This window comes from Typopeltis vanoorti, chromosome 18 (assembly GCF_054136105.1).
Source record: "Typopeltis vanoorti isolate ZY-2024b chromosome 18, IOZ_Tvanoo_1.0, whole genome shotgun sequence".
NCBI classification, from domain to species: domain Eukaryota; kingdom Metazoa; phylum Arthropoda; class Arachnida; order Uropygi; family Thelyphonidae; genus Typopeltis; species Typopeltis vanoorti.
This window is the reverse complement of record NC_143566.1, coordinates 13,220,594-13,240,271: the sequence shown is the minus strand read 5'-3', so window position 1 is coordinate 13,240,271 and position 19,678 is coordinate 13,220,594. Positions and strand designations below refer to the sequence as shown.

The 19,678-nt window shown below is 35.2% G+C and overlaps 1 protein-coding gene across 2 annotated transcripts in view; it reads right to left on the bottom strand.

Moving 5' to 3' along the window:
- The window catches only part of LOC150096497 (ubiquitin domain-containing protein UBFD1-like), a 205,522-nt gene that overhangs the window by 34,237 nt on the left and 151,607 nt on the right, over positions 1–19,678 (bottom strand). For both annotated transcript variants that reach the window (XM_090408183.1, XM_090408182.1), the window contains exon 7: positions 9,262–9,327. In XM_090408183.1, the coding sequence (XP_090264309.1) occupies positions 9,262–9,327 (66 nt within the window). The remainder of the gene's footprint in view (positions 1–9,261; positions 9,328–19,678) is intronic.

Sequence of the window (19,678 nt, the reverse complement as noted above, 5' to 3'; positions counted from 1 at the left end):
CCATCATAGGACATTCACAAACATTCATGTCTATGGTGGGATTCTAACCTGCAGCCTATTGGTTGCAAAGCAGGTATGCTATCTGCTTAGCTAACCAGGAGGGCTGAATTTGCAAGCTGATCGAATTTATTTTTATCAAATGGACTTCCCACTGCTTAGGAGACAGTTACACCAGTTATAGGATACAAATTTTCTTAAACTGCTGATTATAATCTTATCCAATGCAAAGTGCTCCATTTGCTAATCCAAGTCTGTTGTGCATTTAAGCTTGTAAGAATAATGTATGATGGCAGATACTAACAGCAACTGGAAACTGACCAGTGAGAGATTACCCAACTTGGAATGAACAAGACTAACAAGTATCTTTCATACTGTATTGTGACTCGTATTGATGCTCACAAACACAATGCAAATATAGAAGTACCTGTTCCTTTAGTGGCAGCTGCCACTGATCTGGTGCAACAAAACAACTGTTCCATCACATTCTGGAAAATCATAAAAGAATATAATTATCAGTGAGCCATGCCTCAAACTACAGCAACATTCTTGATGGTGTGTTTGTAATATGAAACTGAAACTATTAGATCAGTATAGTTACATCACCTCTGTCCCAGGATTAAATTCATGACAGAGAAAGAATTTGAAAATGTCCTTTTGTAGAAGCCTCTGAGATGTGAACAAGAGCTTTCCATTTCTAATAGCACTGTACACTCACATTCATAAGCAATACAATACATCCATAAAAATTCCTTTCGCCATCCTTCTCAAAAATATGAAGTTATGCATATATTACTTCACAGGACACATTCTGTCTATTCCTTTGCTATCATCATCATCGTCAGTCATTCTCTATCCACTGGTGGACGAAGGATTCCTCAACATCCTCCATTCAATTCTATCTTGAGCTTTTCTATGCCACTGAATTCCAGCCATCTTTTTAATCTCATCCCACCATCTCTTTGGTCTTCCTATAACTCTCTTGCCATCTCTGAGATACCATTCTGATATCATCTTAGTAGATTTTTGAGTGTTATGTTACTTCTTGCAGTATGACCCAACAATTACCATTTCAATCTTTTAATGGCTGTTATAATGTCTCTTACCCTTGTCTGATCCAAGTATTGAGCTTTTTATTTAGAATGGTAATACTGAGTAATGATCTTTCCATTTTTCCTGGGTAATCTCAATTTGGTGGTCAATTGTTTAGATGAAGTCCATGTTTCACTTCCATATGCTATGATCGGAACTATATAATTGTCAAATATTTTTCTTCTAAAGTTTAGCATATTCAGTGCTTCATGGCGTTTCCCAAAAGCTATCCAACCATGTTGAATTCTACGTATAATTTCTTCTGAAGTTTCCCTCTACTATGATCTTTTGTTCTAGGTAAACATTGGGTTTTTTTGATCATTTATTTATTATACAATCTTTTTGTTTTTGTTTATATTTAATCCTTTCTTTTTACTTTTAGCATTCAATTTCATTTGTTGGAATTCTTCTGCAGAGTTTCCTAAAAGAACAATGTCATCAGCAAATGACAGGTGAATTAGATCTTTCCCATTCATCATAATTTCTCTATTTTTCCAATCCAAGTTTTTTTTGTTCCCCCCCCCCCCCCTTCTAGGGCTGCTGTAAATAATTTAGGTGAAATGGCATCACCTTGTTTAACTCCCTTTTTTATAGGAAATTTATATTTGTTCCAGATTTTATAGCTGCAGCTGAATTTTTTATACTGTATATGGCTAATTATATCAAAGTAAGGTTTTTTGAATCCTTGATTTTTAAGAGTTTCTAAAATAGCTAACATTGAGATTGAATCAAATACCTTTTCAAAATCAATAAGTGCCACACCTAAAGGTTTTTGGTAATCATTTGTCTTTTCAATGATTTGTCTTATTGCAAATATATGATCAATAGTGCTGTAATTTTTTTTCTGGAGGTTTACAAAAATCTAGCTTCTTTTGTATTCTGCTAATGATTTTTGTAAAAATGTTGTATATTTCTAAAAGAAGACTCATAGAGCAGTAATTTTTAATATCTTCTCCATCTCCCTTCTTAAAAACCATAAGGATAGCATTATTCCAACTCTTTGGTATTCCTTCTGTCTGAGGAACAATGTATAAATTTTACTTGACACAGTCAAGATTGGTTCACCACCTGAGCCTGTGTGGCTCAGTGGAAGTGGTGTTTGCACTCCTCAATGCTAAACTGTCCAAAGATAGACTTAAGTTCAAGTCTAGTCGCCGACTAGAGGAACTTTTTAAACTTTTTTTTTGACCTGTCCCTGAGTTAATTGATCTCTTTCACAGGCAAGCAGTTTTTTTTCTCCCAGAAACTTGAGTTTTTCATCCCATAAACTCAAGAAAATAGACTGTAGAACCCACACTATTTCAGACATTTAAAATATTATGTTAGGGTTAGGGATGACAACACTTGTTGAGCCATCTTTTCACTGTGGGCTGCTTAAATTGGTTATAGCCTTGGGCCATAACTGAACCTGAATTATCTGTCCACCATTACTACTAGGTACTTAGCCTTGTCAATCTTCTGCAATCCAGTACCATTAATGTGATACACAATATGTAACATTTTTAACCTGAAGTGCATAACCTTACATTTTGCAACATTAAAGTGACAATCATTATGCTTTACGTACAATGCCATTTATTTAAATTATCCTGACGGATATCTACATCATCATTATCAATTATTGCCCTCCCCACTTTTGCATCAGCAGCAAACAACTGAATATTCCCCTCCTCTTAAATCTTTCCCTATATCATCATTAATACACAAATCAAATTGTAGTAGCCTAGTACAGAACCCTCAGGTATTCACCCTCATTCTCCTAGATTCCACTCCACCGCATATCACTCTGATAGCCAACTTACCCATTCATGCTACTAGCATCGTATCCATCCTCATTTGCTTGCTCCAACTTGTGTAATAGTTTTTCATATAGTGCTATCAACTACCTTTACAAAGTCCAGTATCATGGTGTAAACATTTCCCTTCTCTAATTCTACTGTCGCTCTATTATAAAATATTAGTAAATTACTAAGGCAGACCAACCTTTTAAGTGATGCTGCCCATCACATGAGTACTGTATTCCCATCCAACCATTGCTTGATCTTACCTTTAACAAACTTACCACTCCTGAGATATTCAATTGGCTTGTAATTAGCTACTTCTGTCTTGAAACCACTTTTATATAATGAAACTATCTTATCCTTTTTCCACTCCCTTGGAATCTTGCCACATGTCAGACTTAAAGTAAACAGTTTCAATAGTGGCACTGCCAATTCTCTTGCACATTCACATAGCACACAGGCCGATATGCCATCCAGTACAACTGTCGCATTCATATTGATATTTTTCAATATTCTCAGCATCCCCTGTTCATATACCTCTGACACAGATTCTGTCACATCAATTTGCTACTTCTGTCTTGAAACCACTTTTATATAATGAAACTATCTTACCCTTTTTCCACTCCCTTGGAATCTTGCCACATGCGAGACAAACTAAACAATTTAAGTTTAGTGGCACAGCCAATTCTCTTGCACATTGACATAGCACGCAGGCCGATATCCCATTCAGTACAACTGTTGTTGTATTCATATTGATATTTTTCAATATTCTCAGCATCCCCCTGTTCATATATCTCTGAAATAGATTATGTCACATCAGCAAACTGTAAAATCCTCCACCTGGGTGATATACCTTTGCAATGTGATCACTCAGCAACTCAACTATTTATTTTGCTTCTGTCACCTTTCTACCATCAGCATTAATTAAGGTCATCTATCAATAGTCACTATTCCTCTTACCAGCTTCACACAAAAAATCTTTTGGATTTACTTTGGCCAGTTTAGCTACTTTTCTTTCATAATCTGCTTTGGCCTTTACCACTGTAAAAATAGTCATAATTTATAATTATAAATCTTTTTACAATTGTTTATCTGAATTAGTATTTTATTAATTTTAGTTTGGTAAGCACATATAAATGACACTCGTGATGTGACTGATAAGAAAGTGATATTTGTGCTAAAAAATATATAAATTATGTGAGATTTATATTACTTACTGGGTGCCTGACAACTAATAATTTCAATGGTTTGTTATGTAATTCATAATTGTTAAGTGTTGTGATATGTCATTCATCATAAAGACATTCTCTTTTTTGCTAATGATGACAACATGTCAGCCATTATTAACTTCTCACTTGCTTAGTTGAACAGGTGCACATGGTCCCTGAGGAGATTTGTAGGTCATTGACTGCTGGCAGAGAGAGCATTCCATGCCTGGGTAATGGGAGAAACGAGAGAGAGAGAAAGAGAGAGAATGGAAGTTTGAGAACGCGGACCAGAGAATTTTGTTTTATGAAGTTTTTAAAAACTTGATAGAATAAATCAATAGAGGATTCTGAAAAAGGATCTTAGGAAGGTGAATCCTTTGACTCGAAAAGTGAGACTGTCAAGAAGTTAACAGTAAATAAAAGGAGATATTAATAGAAGTTCTATTGCAATGTTCAAAGAATTGCAAAATGGAAAGTTTCATCTTCTGATTCATGGACACAGGCAATATCAATGATTTTTCATGGAACATATTTAGATTTGCAATACTTAATTCAATAACTACTATGTTTATGATGGTTTAAGGATACTTGTGACAAAAAGACTGAATAATATATGAACATAAACACAAGAAAGATATTTAATTAGCCAAATATTTCGGTCTGGAAATAGCAGACCATTTTCAGTGGCACTACAAGAACAGTTTTAACAAAATACAAGGTGGAATACTAACAATAGATCATTTAAAAATAGAACAAGCCGCGTGATGTTATATCACTGAGTATTAAAGGGAATATTTTTAAGCAGAGACATAATTGAAATAAAGATATTAATTAATCTGTTGGATTTCTGCTCAGGACATGGACTGGTTATTACTAACATCATGTTCCAACATAAAAATGTGCACAAATTCACATGGAGAGAAGAGGCTAGGAATAAGAAAAGTCTCATTGACTATGTTATTGTTGATAGTGATGTTTTCTCCCTGGTGCAGGACACCAGAGTGTACAGAGGATTTGAAATTGGAAGTGATCACTATTTAGTCTTGAGCAGGATAAAATTGAATTTCATATTGAAAAGAATAACATGTAAGAAAGTTTTAAAGCGAATAAAAGTTGAGCAGCTCTCAGATGTGAACTGTAGACTAAAATACAGAAATATTATTGAAAAGAAAATGAAAGAGTTTGAGAACAGGAATCAAACCTTGGAGATTCAGTGGCAAACTCTGAAGGAAACATTGATTGATTCTGCCAGAGAGGCATGTGGTGAGGTTGTGTGCAAGGATAAAAAAATCAGAACTCCCTGGTGGACACAGGAAGTTAAAGAGGCAGTGAAGGAAAAGAAGAAAGCATATCAAAAGTTCCTGACAAATAAGTCAGCTTTTACTCTTACAGAATACAGAGACAAATGTAAGAAAGCTAAACAGTGTGTAAAACTGGCTAAACAAAAGTCATGGGAGGACTTTGGCAAGAATATAGAAAATAAATATCAAGAAGGTGGCAAAATATTCTGGAGGTTGTTGAAGAAGCTTAGGAATGGAGGAAAGTGTGCTGTAAAAGGAATTAGAGATGATAAAGGTGAAATGAAAACAGGAGAAAAAGATATCCTTGAAGTATGGAGTAATTACTTTGAAAAACTGCTAAATGAAACAAGCAGTGATGACAGCACAGTGGTAAAAAACACTGACCAGGCATGCAGTCAGGAATACATATCCATACTTGAAGTAGAAAAAGCCATCAAAGGCTTGAAATGTGGAAAGGCAGCAGGAGTAGATGATATTCGACCAGAAATGCTGAAGTATGGTGGTATAAGAGTCTTACAGTGGCTGCACTGCATAGTTCAGAAAGCCTGGACAGAGGGACGAATTCCCGATGATTGGAGTAAAGCTCTCATAGTACCCATATATAAAAAGGGAAATAAGACTGAATGTGAGAATTACAGAGGTATTTCCCTACTGAGTGTTCCTGGCAAGATCTATGCAAGTATACTTGAGAAACGGTTGAGAAGAATTGTGGAAGAAAAGCTTGGTGAAGAACAAGCTGGATTCAGGCCAAATAGAGGCTGTCAAGATCAGATCTTCACTTTACGACAAATAGTCGAGAAAGCATGGGAATATAACAAAGATCTGTATTTAAGTTTTGTCGATTTGGAAAAGGCTTATGACAAGGTGCCAAGAGAGAAGCTATTCAATACGCTACAGTTCTATGGTGTCAATGGGGAATTATATCAAGCAATACTTAGTCTTTATTTGAGTTGTAAGTCAGCAGTTAGAATTGAAGGAAGTTCAGGAAGATGGTTTAATGTTAAATCTGGTGTGAGACAAGGATGTACATTATCCCCTCTGTTATTCATTATCTATATGGATCACATTATGAAGGAATGTGGTATTAAACCTGATATCAAAATTGGAGATGTTAATGTCAGCTCTTTGCTTTATGCGGATGATGTTATACTTCTAAATAAATCCGCTACAAGTCTGCAAGATTCTCTGACTAAATTGAATAGCTGTTGTAATAGATAGGGTATGAAAGTCAGCAATAAAAAGACAAAGACAATGAAAATAGGCAGAATCATTGAAAATGTCAACTGTGTTGTGAATGGAGAACCTGTGGAACAAGTAAAACATTTCAGCTACTTAGGCACAATTTTTACTGAAGATGGTAAACTAAATATAGAAATAGACAACAGAATCAGCAAAGCTGGTATCGTGGGAAGTCAATTGAATAAATTCATATGGAATAAGAGAGAAATTAGTCGGAACACTAAATTAGCTGTATACAAGACTGTGTTCAAACCAATTTTAACTTATGGATCTGAGAGCTGGGTCAGAAGTAAAACACTTGACCAAAGACTAGAGACCGCAGATATGAGAGTCCTGAGAAAGATTAGAGGCGTGAACAGATGGCATCAATGGCAATATCATATTAAAAATGAGGATATTAGGAAAGAACTTGACATTGTCAGCATCCAGGAATGCATTAGCAGAGCTAATCTCAGATGGTATGGTCACTTAAATAGAATGGGAGAGGAAAGATTAGCAAAACAAGTGTTCTCTGCCAGGTTGGCAGGAAAACGACCCAGAGGAAGACCAAGATATAGGTGGATTGATACGGTACAAAGTGCCTTAGATGATAGAAATATAAGATCTGATAATGTTGGAGTCTTGACAAGTAACAGTCTGATTTGGAGGAAAATTGTAGACAGGAAGTTAGTAATGATGTAATTTTTTCATGTAGTACTGTCATATCCTGTACACCCCTTGAGGGTACATGGCAGGAATTTGATGATGATGATGATGAGATATTAATTAATAATATTAAATAACATTAAATTAATATGAATTAATGAGTTATCCTGATTAGACTTTCCCAGAATTTTGATATAGATATACAGTCATTCCGATTCAGGTTAGGACGATGGAGTAAGGCCTCTATGCTTTCTTTGAATAAACGTTCAAATTTATAACGGGATCTATGTAAGAGGTGAGTTTTTGACCAAAGGATATTGTGGTTAGTTTCAATCCCGTGCTGAGCCAATCCAGATTTTTCAGGTTTGTTGTGATGAATGGAGGATTGATGTTCTTGGATTCTTTTTTCAAGAGAATGTTCAGTTTGTCCAAAATAGGAGAGATCACAGTTGCAGGGAATTTGATAAACTCCAGGAAGAGATATAGTTGAGCATTTGTCTTTAGAAGAAGGAAAATGGGAAGATAATTTGTTAATAGGTGAATACGTAGCTGTTAACTCATATTTCTTCAGAATTTTTGCGATAGGTTCTGAAATCCCGGAGATGTAAGGAATTGGAACTCAACATATTGAATCTTCGTTGTTTTGAGGTGGATTATAAGAATCGAGAACATGTTGAGTACTCTTTTCGGAAAAGCCATTGAGTTTCATGTGTTGTTGGATAGTAGAAAGTTAGATGAGAAGGAAATTAGATGAGAAGAGGACTTTTTCTAGATGTTCTAAATAAAAGTTGGCTAAAGCAGGAGAGAGAGGACTTCCCATGGCCGTTCCTTCTACTTGGCTGTAAAATTTGTTTTGACATAAGAAATATCCAGAGTGTATTACGAAATAGAATAGTTTTATAATGTCTTCTGGAAAGATGTCAGCAAGTAATTTTAAAGTCTCCTTGAGAGGTACATTTGTATATAAAGATTCTATATCAAAGCTCACCATAAGATCTGTAGGTTGCAATGAGACATTTTTTTAATTTTTCTAAGAAATTAAAAAGAAAGCGAGAGGCCTTACTCCATCATCCTAACCTGAATCGGAATGACTGTATATCTATATCAAAAATCTGGGAAAGTCTTATCAGGATAACTCATTAATTCATATTAATTTTATGTTATTTAATATTATTAATTAACATCTTTATTTCAATCATCTCTCTGCTTAAAAATATTCCCTTTAAAACTTAATGATATAACATCACGCGGCTTGTTCTATTTTTAAATGATCTATTGTTAGTATCCCATCTTGTATTTTTTTAAAACTGTTCTTGTAGTGCTACTGAAGATGGTCTGCTATTCCCAGACCAAAATATTTGGTTAATTAAATATCTTTCTTGTGTTTATGTGCATATATTACTATGTTTATGTTATGTTAGTATTTTGTTAAACTTCAAAAAAAAAAAAAAAAAAAAACTTTAACAAGTCAATACAAATACATACAAGTATGAAAATGAATGGAAATAATTATCACATAAAAAGTGTTTGGTAACAGCATCCTTGTCAAGTGATAGTGTATTTTGTCAACATGCACTATCATTGAACAAGATCAGACTATTTTTATTCAGATGATCTTTTAACTAAACTTCCCAGAAAAAAGTCATCTCATTTAAACTAGAATTGAAACTCGATATCGATAAATTTTATTAGAGTTCCTAAATACCAAATCTATGCACAGATGAGTGGATTTTGTACTTTGAAATATTCTATATACATACTACAAATTATGAATTTTCTGAAAAATTCATAATTCAAAAAAAAAATACATCTGAACTAGATATTATTAATTTACTATTAGCAAGATGTAGAGAACATTACCCAAATATATTAATAAAGAGCTGAGGAAAATGACAGTGTGCTATAACAATATTTCTGACATTATTTACATAGTTCAAGAAAAGAGGCTTCATCTTCCTTATCAGTAAATCGATTATTCATTTATTATGAGCACTTTACCTTAACATTTTTTATTCCAGGCATTGCATCTTCTGGTACGCTCTTGTCTATTATTCTCTTATGCATCTGTAATAAAATATGCAAATATATATATATATATACACACACACACACACACACACACACATATATATATATATATATATATATATATAATTAAAGAATTTTAATGACTAGAAGCTGAGAGATGCCAAACTAGAAAAAAAAAACACTGTTTATTATTTGAATGAATAACTAGTTCTGGCTTCTTAGAACACTTCATCGGGTGCATAACATGAAAAGAGAAATACAAAAATATACATTACAAGAGAACAGCAGCCATAAATTAACTGGTAAACATATTGCAAACATTTGAAGGAGTACTGAATACCATAGTATTACTGGGCACATTCATGCGAGTATGATCTTGTGTATGCCAAAGTTGGATGGATAAAGTGACAATCAGATAGGATATAGCTAAGGTTAGTATTAATATGAACTAAACTGAACTGGACTGAGGACAATTTCTGTTGATTCCACAATTCTTCTCTCCATCTCATCATAGTATCTAAAAATGTTTTCTGATTTATTCCAATTCACTGGATGAGTGATACATTCTTTACCATTAGGGTGAGCAGAATTAAGAACATGATTAGATAGTGCATTTGCTCTATTTCTACCATACACGTCTCTCACGTTCTTACATGTGCAATTCAAAGGATTTCTCATTCTTACCAAAATAGGGCACACTGTAATTATACCAAAGACAATAAACTGATGGATACTTTAAGTTGTGTTTCAGTTTAGATGTACTGATAAGGAAAGGAGTTTGGATAGAGGAGTAAAAGAAAGGCAGATTTTAAATTTCTTGAGAATTTTAGCTAACCTTGGTGAAACAGAGCTGATATACAGTAGAGTTATAAAGCCTTTTACATCAGTACTATCTTCAGTACAGTGAGCAGGTGGATTGAATAGCTTACGAGCAGTCTGTTTAGGATACCCATTTTTTCTGAAAGGTTGGCAAAAGAAACTATAGTTCTTTGGTGATTTCTTCTTCAATGAGTTAAGTGTGAGCATGTTTACCTAATGTAGAAATAATGCCAAGCTTTTAGTGCAGATAATGATGAGATTGTGCATGAAGGCATTCTGTTGGAATGTATGGGTTTTTATATATAGAACTTAAAAAAAAAAACTAAGAGGAAATTATTTAACTGATTTTTTTAAAAAAAAAGATGGTTTATTAAAACTGTTCACACAAGAAAATTTGTAAAAACAAAAATTAAGGAATAACAAAGTCAGATGGACATTCCATCCTACATTTTTCAACCTCTCCTATAACTGATTTTGCCTCATACTTGTAAGACAGAATAAACTGACACAGTTATCAATGTGTACTCTACCAGAAGCATTCCAAAGAGCCTTATCTCCGATGCTCTACACTATTTATCCATTTCCCACTACAAGATAATATGTTAAAGACCAATATGGATTCTGCCATTCTCATTCCACAGCAGATCTAGCCAACCTCACTCACCTTTGGATGTAGGCCATGGAAAAGTGTGGAGAAAGTCAAGTGTCACAGTGTCAGACTTAATCAAATGCCTTGAAAATAGTCTGACATTGTGACCTTCATACCAAGCTACAATTTTATGGTATTCCTCCTTCCCTTTATGAATGGAGTGGCAGCTTCCTCTCTTTGTATATTGAAGGTCACAGTAGATGGCCATCAGTTCCTTTCATCAGATATTTTTTAAATAATGTTGGTGTTCCCATGGCCTCTACGCTTTCCTCCACACGCTTCCTCCTTTACATCAGTGATCTCTCTCTCTCTGACATGCAATCCTATCCACAGCTAGTCTCTGCTCCTCTTTCTCATTATCTAAACTATGTAATGCTCAGGTAATTAGAACTTCAAGATCTTATTTAACCAATACCTAAAACACTGATCTTTTTGCAGTTCTCAAGTGGGGTTTAGGATAACCTGGTGAATTTTAATGTTACCAAAAGACAGTCATGCTTATTTCCAAGAAGAAAGACCGTGTCTCACCCTCCTTCACTTTCAAAACATTTTGCTTGCCACAGTCAGGACTAGTTTTCTCTCCCTGGGTTAACTTTCACATCCCACCTACGTCTTGACATAAGCCTCTTTTGGCTGCAAAAAGCTTGGTCTTGTCTCACTCTCCTTCACTTTCAAAACATTTTGCTTGCCACAATCAGGACTAGTTTTCTCTCCCTGGGTTAACTTTCACGTCCCACCTATATCTTGACATAAGCCTCTTTTGGCTGCAAAAAGCTTGGTATTCTTTTTCATTCCAAGCAGTGCTTCCTCCTGCTCAACTCCAGGTACTTTACAAAACTCAAATCAATTTCACCTCAGACTGCTCTCGAATTTGGGGTGGTGCAAGCAAGCAATTCACTTAACTGGTGACCTGCTCCTTCGCTAACTCTCTCCAGTCACTTTCTAATAGATGCTCTGTTGCTGCATTATATCTTTTTTAAAGTATTTCCATGGGCACCATTCTGTTGAACTGGCCGCTACTATCTCTTTACTTTCCAATAATCATGTATGAAAATGAACAGCTGCTGGTAAACACCTACACCCCAATGTGACTGTGGGGCCATAAATCAAACCATCCAGCACACTGTGGAGAACTGCAGCATAACAGCCTACCCTGGTGACCTGAGAGACATTTTTGAGGCAGATCCTTCAGGTTAGCTATCTGAACTAGACTTAAAATTTTAGATTTTTTTTTTACCTGATATTTGTATACTTGTTTCATTTTTCTTCTTCTTCTTCTCTTCCGTCTAAGATGGGTTGAGTCTTCTCTTGAGCAGGATCTTCCAGTCTTCTCTATTCCTTACTGTTCAAAAAAGTTCCTTATATGTTCTGCATCCCGAGATGTTCTTTATTAATTTCAGCCAGGTAATTCTTGGTCTTCCAGGTCTTCTTTTTTTTCAGTTGGAAAAGTATTGATTAGGACATTAGGAAGTCTGTCTGCATCCATGCGTACAGTGTGTCCAAACCATCTCAGTTGTTGTTTTCTAATTTCTTCTATTATTGTCTTTTTATACAATAGTTCTTGTCTGACTGTGATGTTTGTTTTCTTTTTTTCATTTCATTTGTTTTCATTTTTATTGTCTGCACAAATATGTATTCATATATTCTCATGTCATGTGTCTTTATTATGCCATACACTAAAAAATAAATACCCTTATACAGTTCAACAACAAACTCCACTCTCATTCCCTATACCCGCTTTGCTCTTTGTTACAGTCTTCCCCATACCATTTTCACCAATGACTATAATCCACGGGTCCTGAGGTCCAGATACTTTAAAAAGTTCAAATCCATTCATACTCATGCTGTTCTCACATTGGCGATTCACAAGCAAATTCCTTTCCTCCTTCTAGTCTCTTACTCATACATAGCACTGCTGTGTCATAGGTTTTAGGGAAAGTGTGTGTGTGTGGGGGGGGGGGCTGATATATATATGTGTGTGTGTGTGTGCGTGTGTAGAAAGTATTTTACCTTGGGTATAATAAATGTTAAAGATACCAAGCCATTTTAAACCTGGTTTTACTCTATTTCCCAAGTAAGCAAACAGACGAGTCAGTCAAGTTTGCGCCTGCAAGTATTGCAAGTCGGGTGACCCAACACGTAGTGCAAGTCAAGGCAACTCGGTAAAGGTGGATAAGATCTGATCACTATTCTTAATATTTACCCTTAATGCAAAACACATCTCCTCCAGGAGATGTGTTTTGCATTAAGGGTAAATATTAAGATTTTAGTAATACAGAGCTTATAAGTATTTTACCAGAACAAGTTACCATAAGGTGTTTTAATCTTATTAAATAAAAATCTCAGGATGAGAGATAGAGGTAGAAAGTATTTTACTTTGGGTACAATAAATGTTAAAGATACCAAGCTATTTTAAACCTGGTTTTTATCCACCTTTACCACGACTTACACTACGTGTGGGGTCACCCAGACTTGCAATACTTGCAGGTGCAAACGACTTACTTGTCTGTTTACTTACTTGGAAAATGGAGTAAAACCAGGTTTAAAATAGCTTGATATCTTTAACACACACACACACACACACACACACACACACACACACACACACACACACACACACACACACACACACACCTTGCTCCTCCTCCCCCCCAATGCTATTAGAGTATTCGAGGGCAAGATTCTGTCCTATTTACCTCTTTTTTTATCTCATGCACCTGCCCACCCCCAGTTAAAAATAGTGAAGACAAATCAGAACTCTATACCACATCGGTCGTCGCGCAGGTTACCAAGGACAGCACTGGATGTTAGGCTTCCTGGACAGCCAGTGACAAATGGGCTACAGGAGCAAGATTCACAGAACTCGAAAGTATTTACTAGGAAAAAGTGGAGCATGGCTGAAAATAGACAAGTCATACAGTGCTTCTACAGTTCAAACCCATCAGTTAGGGGATTTCAGAAATGAATGTTCCAACTTTGGCTTGAACAACACCCAAATTCTGAAATTTCATTTGAAAGGCTGATGCAGCAACGCAGCTTCATTATCAAATGCAAGGTATTTAGTGAACTTGAGCTGGAAGCACTGAAACCTCAAGCTGTAAAAGAAGACTGTACTGACCCTGAAGTGACCAAGAATATAAATGGAGCAGAACCAGATTCCAACGTGCAGAATGCTGAAAATTTTGAAAATATACAAATAGTTAAAAGGAAGCTATCAGATAAGGAAAAAGAACTTGCAAGAAAAATTATTGAGCAAATGAACAGCAACCAGGAACGAGTTAGGCTACCAGTATTGAGACAAGTACCTCAACAAAAACTGAAGGAACTCCAACAAGAGACCAATAAAGCTGTAAGGGATATTCCTACTGGAACTATTGGGCAAACGAATCAACTTATGTACTCAATAGCCTACGTCGTAACATTTGAATTAGGATATAAGATTAGTGAACCCAAAAGCAGTAAGGCTCAGGAACCAAAATGGAAGCATCGACTGGAGAATAAAATTCTTAAACTCAGAGCAGACGTGAGCAATTTGAAAAACCTTAAGGAAAAGAAGCTGAAAAACACAAAAATCCAAAATAACCTCATAAAGAGATATAATATTGGAACACGACCTATTGATGAATATTAGAGGAAGTGAAGCAAAAAATAGTTGCAGTTGCAGCTAAAATAAGAAGATACAGTGCACACATTGAACAGTACAAGCAAAATTCGATGTTCCGTGCAAATCGGCACCAGTTTTACAAGAAAATTGATTGCTGCAGGAATGATAACCTTAAAGAAAATATAAATATAAATACCAGAGACATAGAAAATACACTTAAGTTTTGGAAAAACCCTAAATAACAAGGCAAAGTGGATTGAACAAATTACGAATGAATCTCAAGAACGAAAGATGGACCAACTGAAAATAACAACTGAAAAGGTTCAAAAGCAAGATAAAAAAATAAAAAATTGGTCAACACCCGGGAAGGATGAATTACATGGCTACTGGTTGAAATATCTAACGGGCTTACATGAAAGACTTGATAACCAATTTTATGATGTTTTAGAAGGAAAAAGCAAAGAAGAGTGGCTCACAGCAGGGAAAACGCTTTTGATCATAAAGGATAAAGAAAAAGGTCCAAACCCAGAAAACTTCCGACCAATAACCTGCCTGCCAACAACTTTTAAGCTACTCACAGGAATACTAGCTGATAAAACATACAGCTATCTTAAAGCAAATTCTCTTTTCCCGATTGAATAAAACAGTAACAGCAAAAATTCAAGAGGCACAAAAGACCAATTGCTCATTGATAAAATGATTCTTAAAAATTGCAAACATAGAAAAACCAACCTCCATATGGCTTGGATAGATTATAAAAAAAGCGTTTGATTCAGTTTCTCATAGTTGGATTTTAAAATGCACAGAACTATTCGGTATTAGCGAAAATGTGCAAAAATTTTTGCAATCTAGCATGAAAAACTGGAAAACAATGTTGGTTATAAATAGAGAAGAAATTGGAGAGGTAAACATAAAAAGGGGCATATTTCAAGGAGACTCATTATCTCTTCTATTGTTTATATTGTCATTGATCGCCTTAACTAGAATTATAAATAAAACTGCTCATGGTTATCAAACTGCACAAAAGAGTGCAAAGATATCTAACATTTTATACATGGACGATCTGAAGTTGTATGCAAAATCAAAGAATGAACTCGGATCTTTGCTTAACATTGTGCACATATTCAGTCAAGATATATCAATGGATTTTGGCTTAGACAAATGTGCAATTGCTGGAATAACAAGAGGAAAGTTTGAAGATATGAACAAAATCGAGCTGCTCAATGGTGAAATAATCAAAGCAATAAAATTCGAAGACAGTTACAAATATTTGGGAATTTTAGAAACATCACAAATTCTGCACAATAAGATCAAAGAAAGAACTAGAGCAGAATACATAAGACGATTAAGAAAACTCCTTAAGTCAATGCTTAATGCTGGAAATTGGATAAAAGCAATTATCCATTCAACAATGCCTGCTGAATATCTCACATACCTGTGAGATATTCAGCAGGCATTGTTGAATGGACCCAGCTAGAGATGGAAGATTTAGATCAAAAAACTCGAAAATTAATGACAATGCACCATGCCCTCAATCCTCGCAGTGACATTGATCGGCTATATCTATCACGCAAAAAAGGAGGTAGAGGATTATTACAAGTGAAGCAAGTTATTGAAGAAGAAAAACGACATTTGAATGATTATCTGCAGCAAACAACGGAAAAATTTCTAATTGAGGTAAGGAAAGAGGGTTTATTTAAACCCATGGAGACAAAATTGGAATACAAAACCAAACAAGTAAAAGTTAGAACCGAAAGATGGAAAAATAAGGCACTGCATGGAAAATACCTTCACAGCATAGAGGACAGCATTGACAGCAACTTTACCTGGCAATGGTTGAGAAATGGAGGAGCACTAAAGAAAGAAACAGAATCAGTAATTTTTGCAGCACAAGAACAGGCCATTAAAACCAACGTTATGAAGGCAAAAATACAAAAAATTCAAGAAGACAGTAAATGTAGATTGTGCAAAGAAAAGGAAGAAATGGTAGACCACATTATAAGTGGATGCAGCAAAATCGCACAAATTGAGTACTGTAAAAGGCATGATAACGTAGCTAAGATAATCTACTGGCATTTATGTAAAAAGTACAGGTTTAAAGTATCTAAAGACTATTGGAAGCATAGAGTTCACTAGAAAGTGGTTGAGAACGAAAAGCTAAAATACTCTGGGATTTCAAAATCCAGACTGACAAAAGCTTGGAATGTAATACACCCGATATCACAGTGGTTGAAAAAAGTGAAAACAAGGGTGTTAAGTTTATCGAAATATCAGTACCAGGAGATAGTCGGATTGACAACAAAGAAAATGAAAAAATTACAAAATATCGCAATTTGCAAATAGAAGTTGAACGAATCTGGCAAAAGAAAACAAAAGTTGTTCCCATAATAATAGGTGCTTTAGGCACCAAGACATTGAAAAAACATCCCTAAAACATTGAAAAAACATCTAGAAGCACTCAAGTTAGATGGATTAAAAATTGGGCAGCTGCAAAAGGCCGCTTTGTTTGGCACAGCTTTCATTTTCAGAAAGTATCTCCACAACTCATAGGTCCTTGGGTAGGGCTCGAATTAGTGGAATATAACCAGCCTTTTGTTAAGACTGAGGAAGCAAATCAAGCTTTGATGGATATTATATATATATATATATATATATATAAAAGATACCAAGCAATTTTATAAGCTAGGTTTTAATCCTTTTTTCCCAAGTAAGCAAACAGACAAGTAAGTCAAGTTTGCGCCTGAACATAGTTCAAGTCTGAGGCAACTCATGGTAAAGGTGGAGTGAGCTCCGATCACTTTCTTTAGTATTTCCCCCTAATGCAAAGCACATCCCCTTACGGAGATGTATGATGCTGTGCATTAAAGGCAAGGGCCACTATCAGACCGGTTTCGACCTTTATCGAGGTCTCATCAGTGGGAGCCAGACCAAGAAATGCCAAAGTTGAAGTAATGCAGAGCTTACAAATTTTACTTAAATAAGTTGCCACAAGGTGCTTTGACCTTATTAAACAAAAATTTCAGGATGAGAGTAAGATGTAGAAAGTTTTTTAACTTGGGTATACTATGTTAAAGATACCAAACAATTTTATAAGCTGGGTTTTAATCCTTTTTTCCCAAGTAAGTAAACAGACAAGTAAGTCAAGCTTGTGCCTGAACGTAGTTCAAGTCTGAGGCAACTCGTGGTAAAGGTGGAGTAAGCTATGATCACTTTCCTTAGTATTTCCCCCTAATGCAAAGCACATCCCCTTACCTTGGCATTTCTTGGTCTGGCTCCCACTGACGAGACCTCAATAAAGGTCGAAACCGGTCTGATAGTGGCCCTTGCCTTTAATGCACAGCATCATACATCTCCGTAAGGGGATGTGCTTTGCATTAGGGGAAAATACTAAGGAAAGTGATCGGAGCTTACCACGAGTTGCCTCACCACCTTTACCACGAGTTGCCTCAGACTTGAACTACGTTCAGGAGCAAACTTGACTTACTTGTCTGTTTGCTTACTTGGGGAAAAAAGGATTAAAACCTAGCTTATAAAATTGCTTGGTATCTTTAACATAGTATGCCCAAGTTAAAAAACTTTCTACACACACACACACACATATATATATTAAATGCATTTCAGTTATATTAACTGCATGCAAACTATCATAACCTCATCCATCTGTTTCAGGTGGATCAGTTTGTATGATATGCAGGATGAAATATCATTTTATTTAGAATGTCAACATGATGCAGAATAGAACAGTATTAATAAATACTTTTTTTTTTTTTCAAAGAATAATTTTGGAGAAAGAACTAAATTTTCACCCAAAATTCTAAATTTATTACTTTCATTTCAAGTAGCATTTAATATGTGGTCTGAAAAGTTCTTGACCTAACAATGAAAAAACGAATTTATAATTCCAAAATTATTTTTAAACATAATCTCCCTTAAGACTAATACATTTATTCCAGCGATGCTCCAGTGCCATTATAGCTGCAATTACCTCTTGATTTGAAGAAAAATGTTGACCAGAGAAGAAGAGTTTTAGTTTTGGGAAGAAATAGAAGTCAGAGGAAACAAATCAGGTGAACAATTCATAGTGCAGATCCCTTAATTTTCCCATTGCCAAAACACTTTTAGGGGTAGGTGCATGGTCCCCATGAAAGATGATTTTTTTTCCTTCTACAAACCAGGTCTTTTTTCACGAATTTTTTCGTCTAGTCTGGTTAAAAGATCAGAATAATATTCCCCAGTTATCGTTTTACATTTTTCAAGACAATTAATAAACAAAATGCCTTTAGCATTCCAAAACACCAATGCCATGACCTTGTCTTCTTTGGCGCTGAACAACCGGTTTCTGTCCACTGTCTTGACTGCTGTTTGGATTCTGGTGTGTAATCATGAATCCAAGTCTCATCCATAGTAATAAATCGACACACAAAATCAGTTTTATTCTTGTTAAAATGCTCCAAGCACTGTTCAGAGATTTTCATGCAAGTGTTTTTTTGATCTGAGCGGCACCCATCTTGCGCAAAACTTTTTCATTTGCAATTCTTCATGCAAAATGTATCCTATACGTTTTTTTGAAATGCCTATAGTCTCAGCAATTTCACGCACTTTGACTTGCCAGTCATCCAATACCATATTAGCCACTGATCAATGATTTCTGGTGTTGTCACACTTTCTGGACGTCCTTCACGTGGATCATCTTCAAGGCTGGTACAGCAGTGTTTAAACTCGGCAGCCCATTTCTTAATTGTCAAAAACAAATAAACTTTTATGAACTTTGAATGAATTTCTTTTGGCATTAAACCTTCTTTTACAAAGAATTTTATAACTGTCCGATACTCAATTTTATCCATTTCAAGGGATACAGACAACACTTTGGCTTCTGACAGCTGTATTAAAAAAACCACTTGATAGAATGATTTGCAATTTCACATCGATGCTTATGATGACAGCTGTACCAAATTAGGAAAAAAAAAAAAAAAGCTTGCTGATAGTGTTGCCATTTATGGTTGAGGCAGAGAACATTTCAGACCACCCACGTATATGAATAATATTTCATTTTTATTTTTACCCCCCCCCCACCTTTCATATATTTCAACATCTGAATCCCACGTTGGTTTCCTGAGGAGTTTTAAAATTTCACTAATCTCAGTTGAAATTAGTGAAATTAAAATTTCACTAATTTCAAAAATTAAAAGTGACTTAAAATTTTTTAATAGTGTTTGCGATTAACATTCTGTGATTAAAATTCACAGAATGTTAATGGCAAACACTATTAAAAAATTTTATATCACACTTTAATTCACAATTTATTATTACCATTT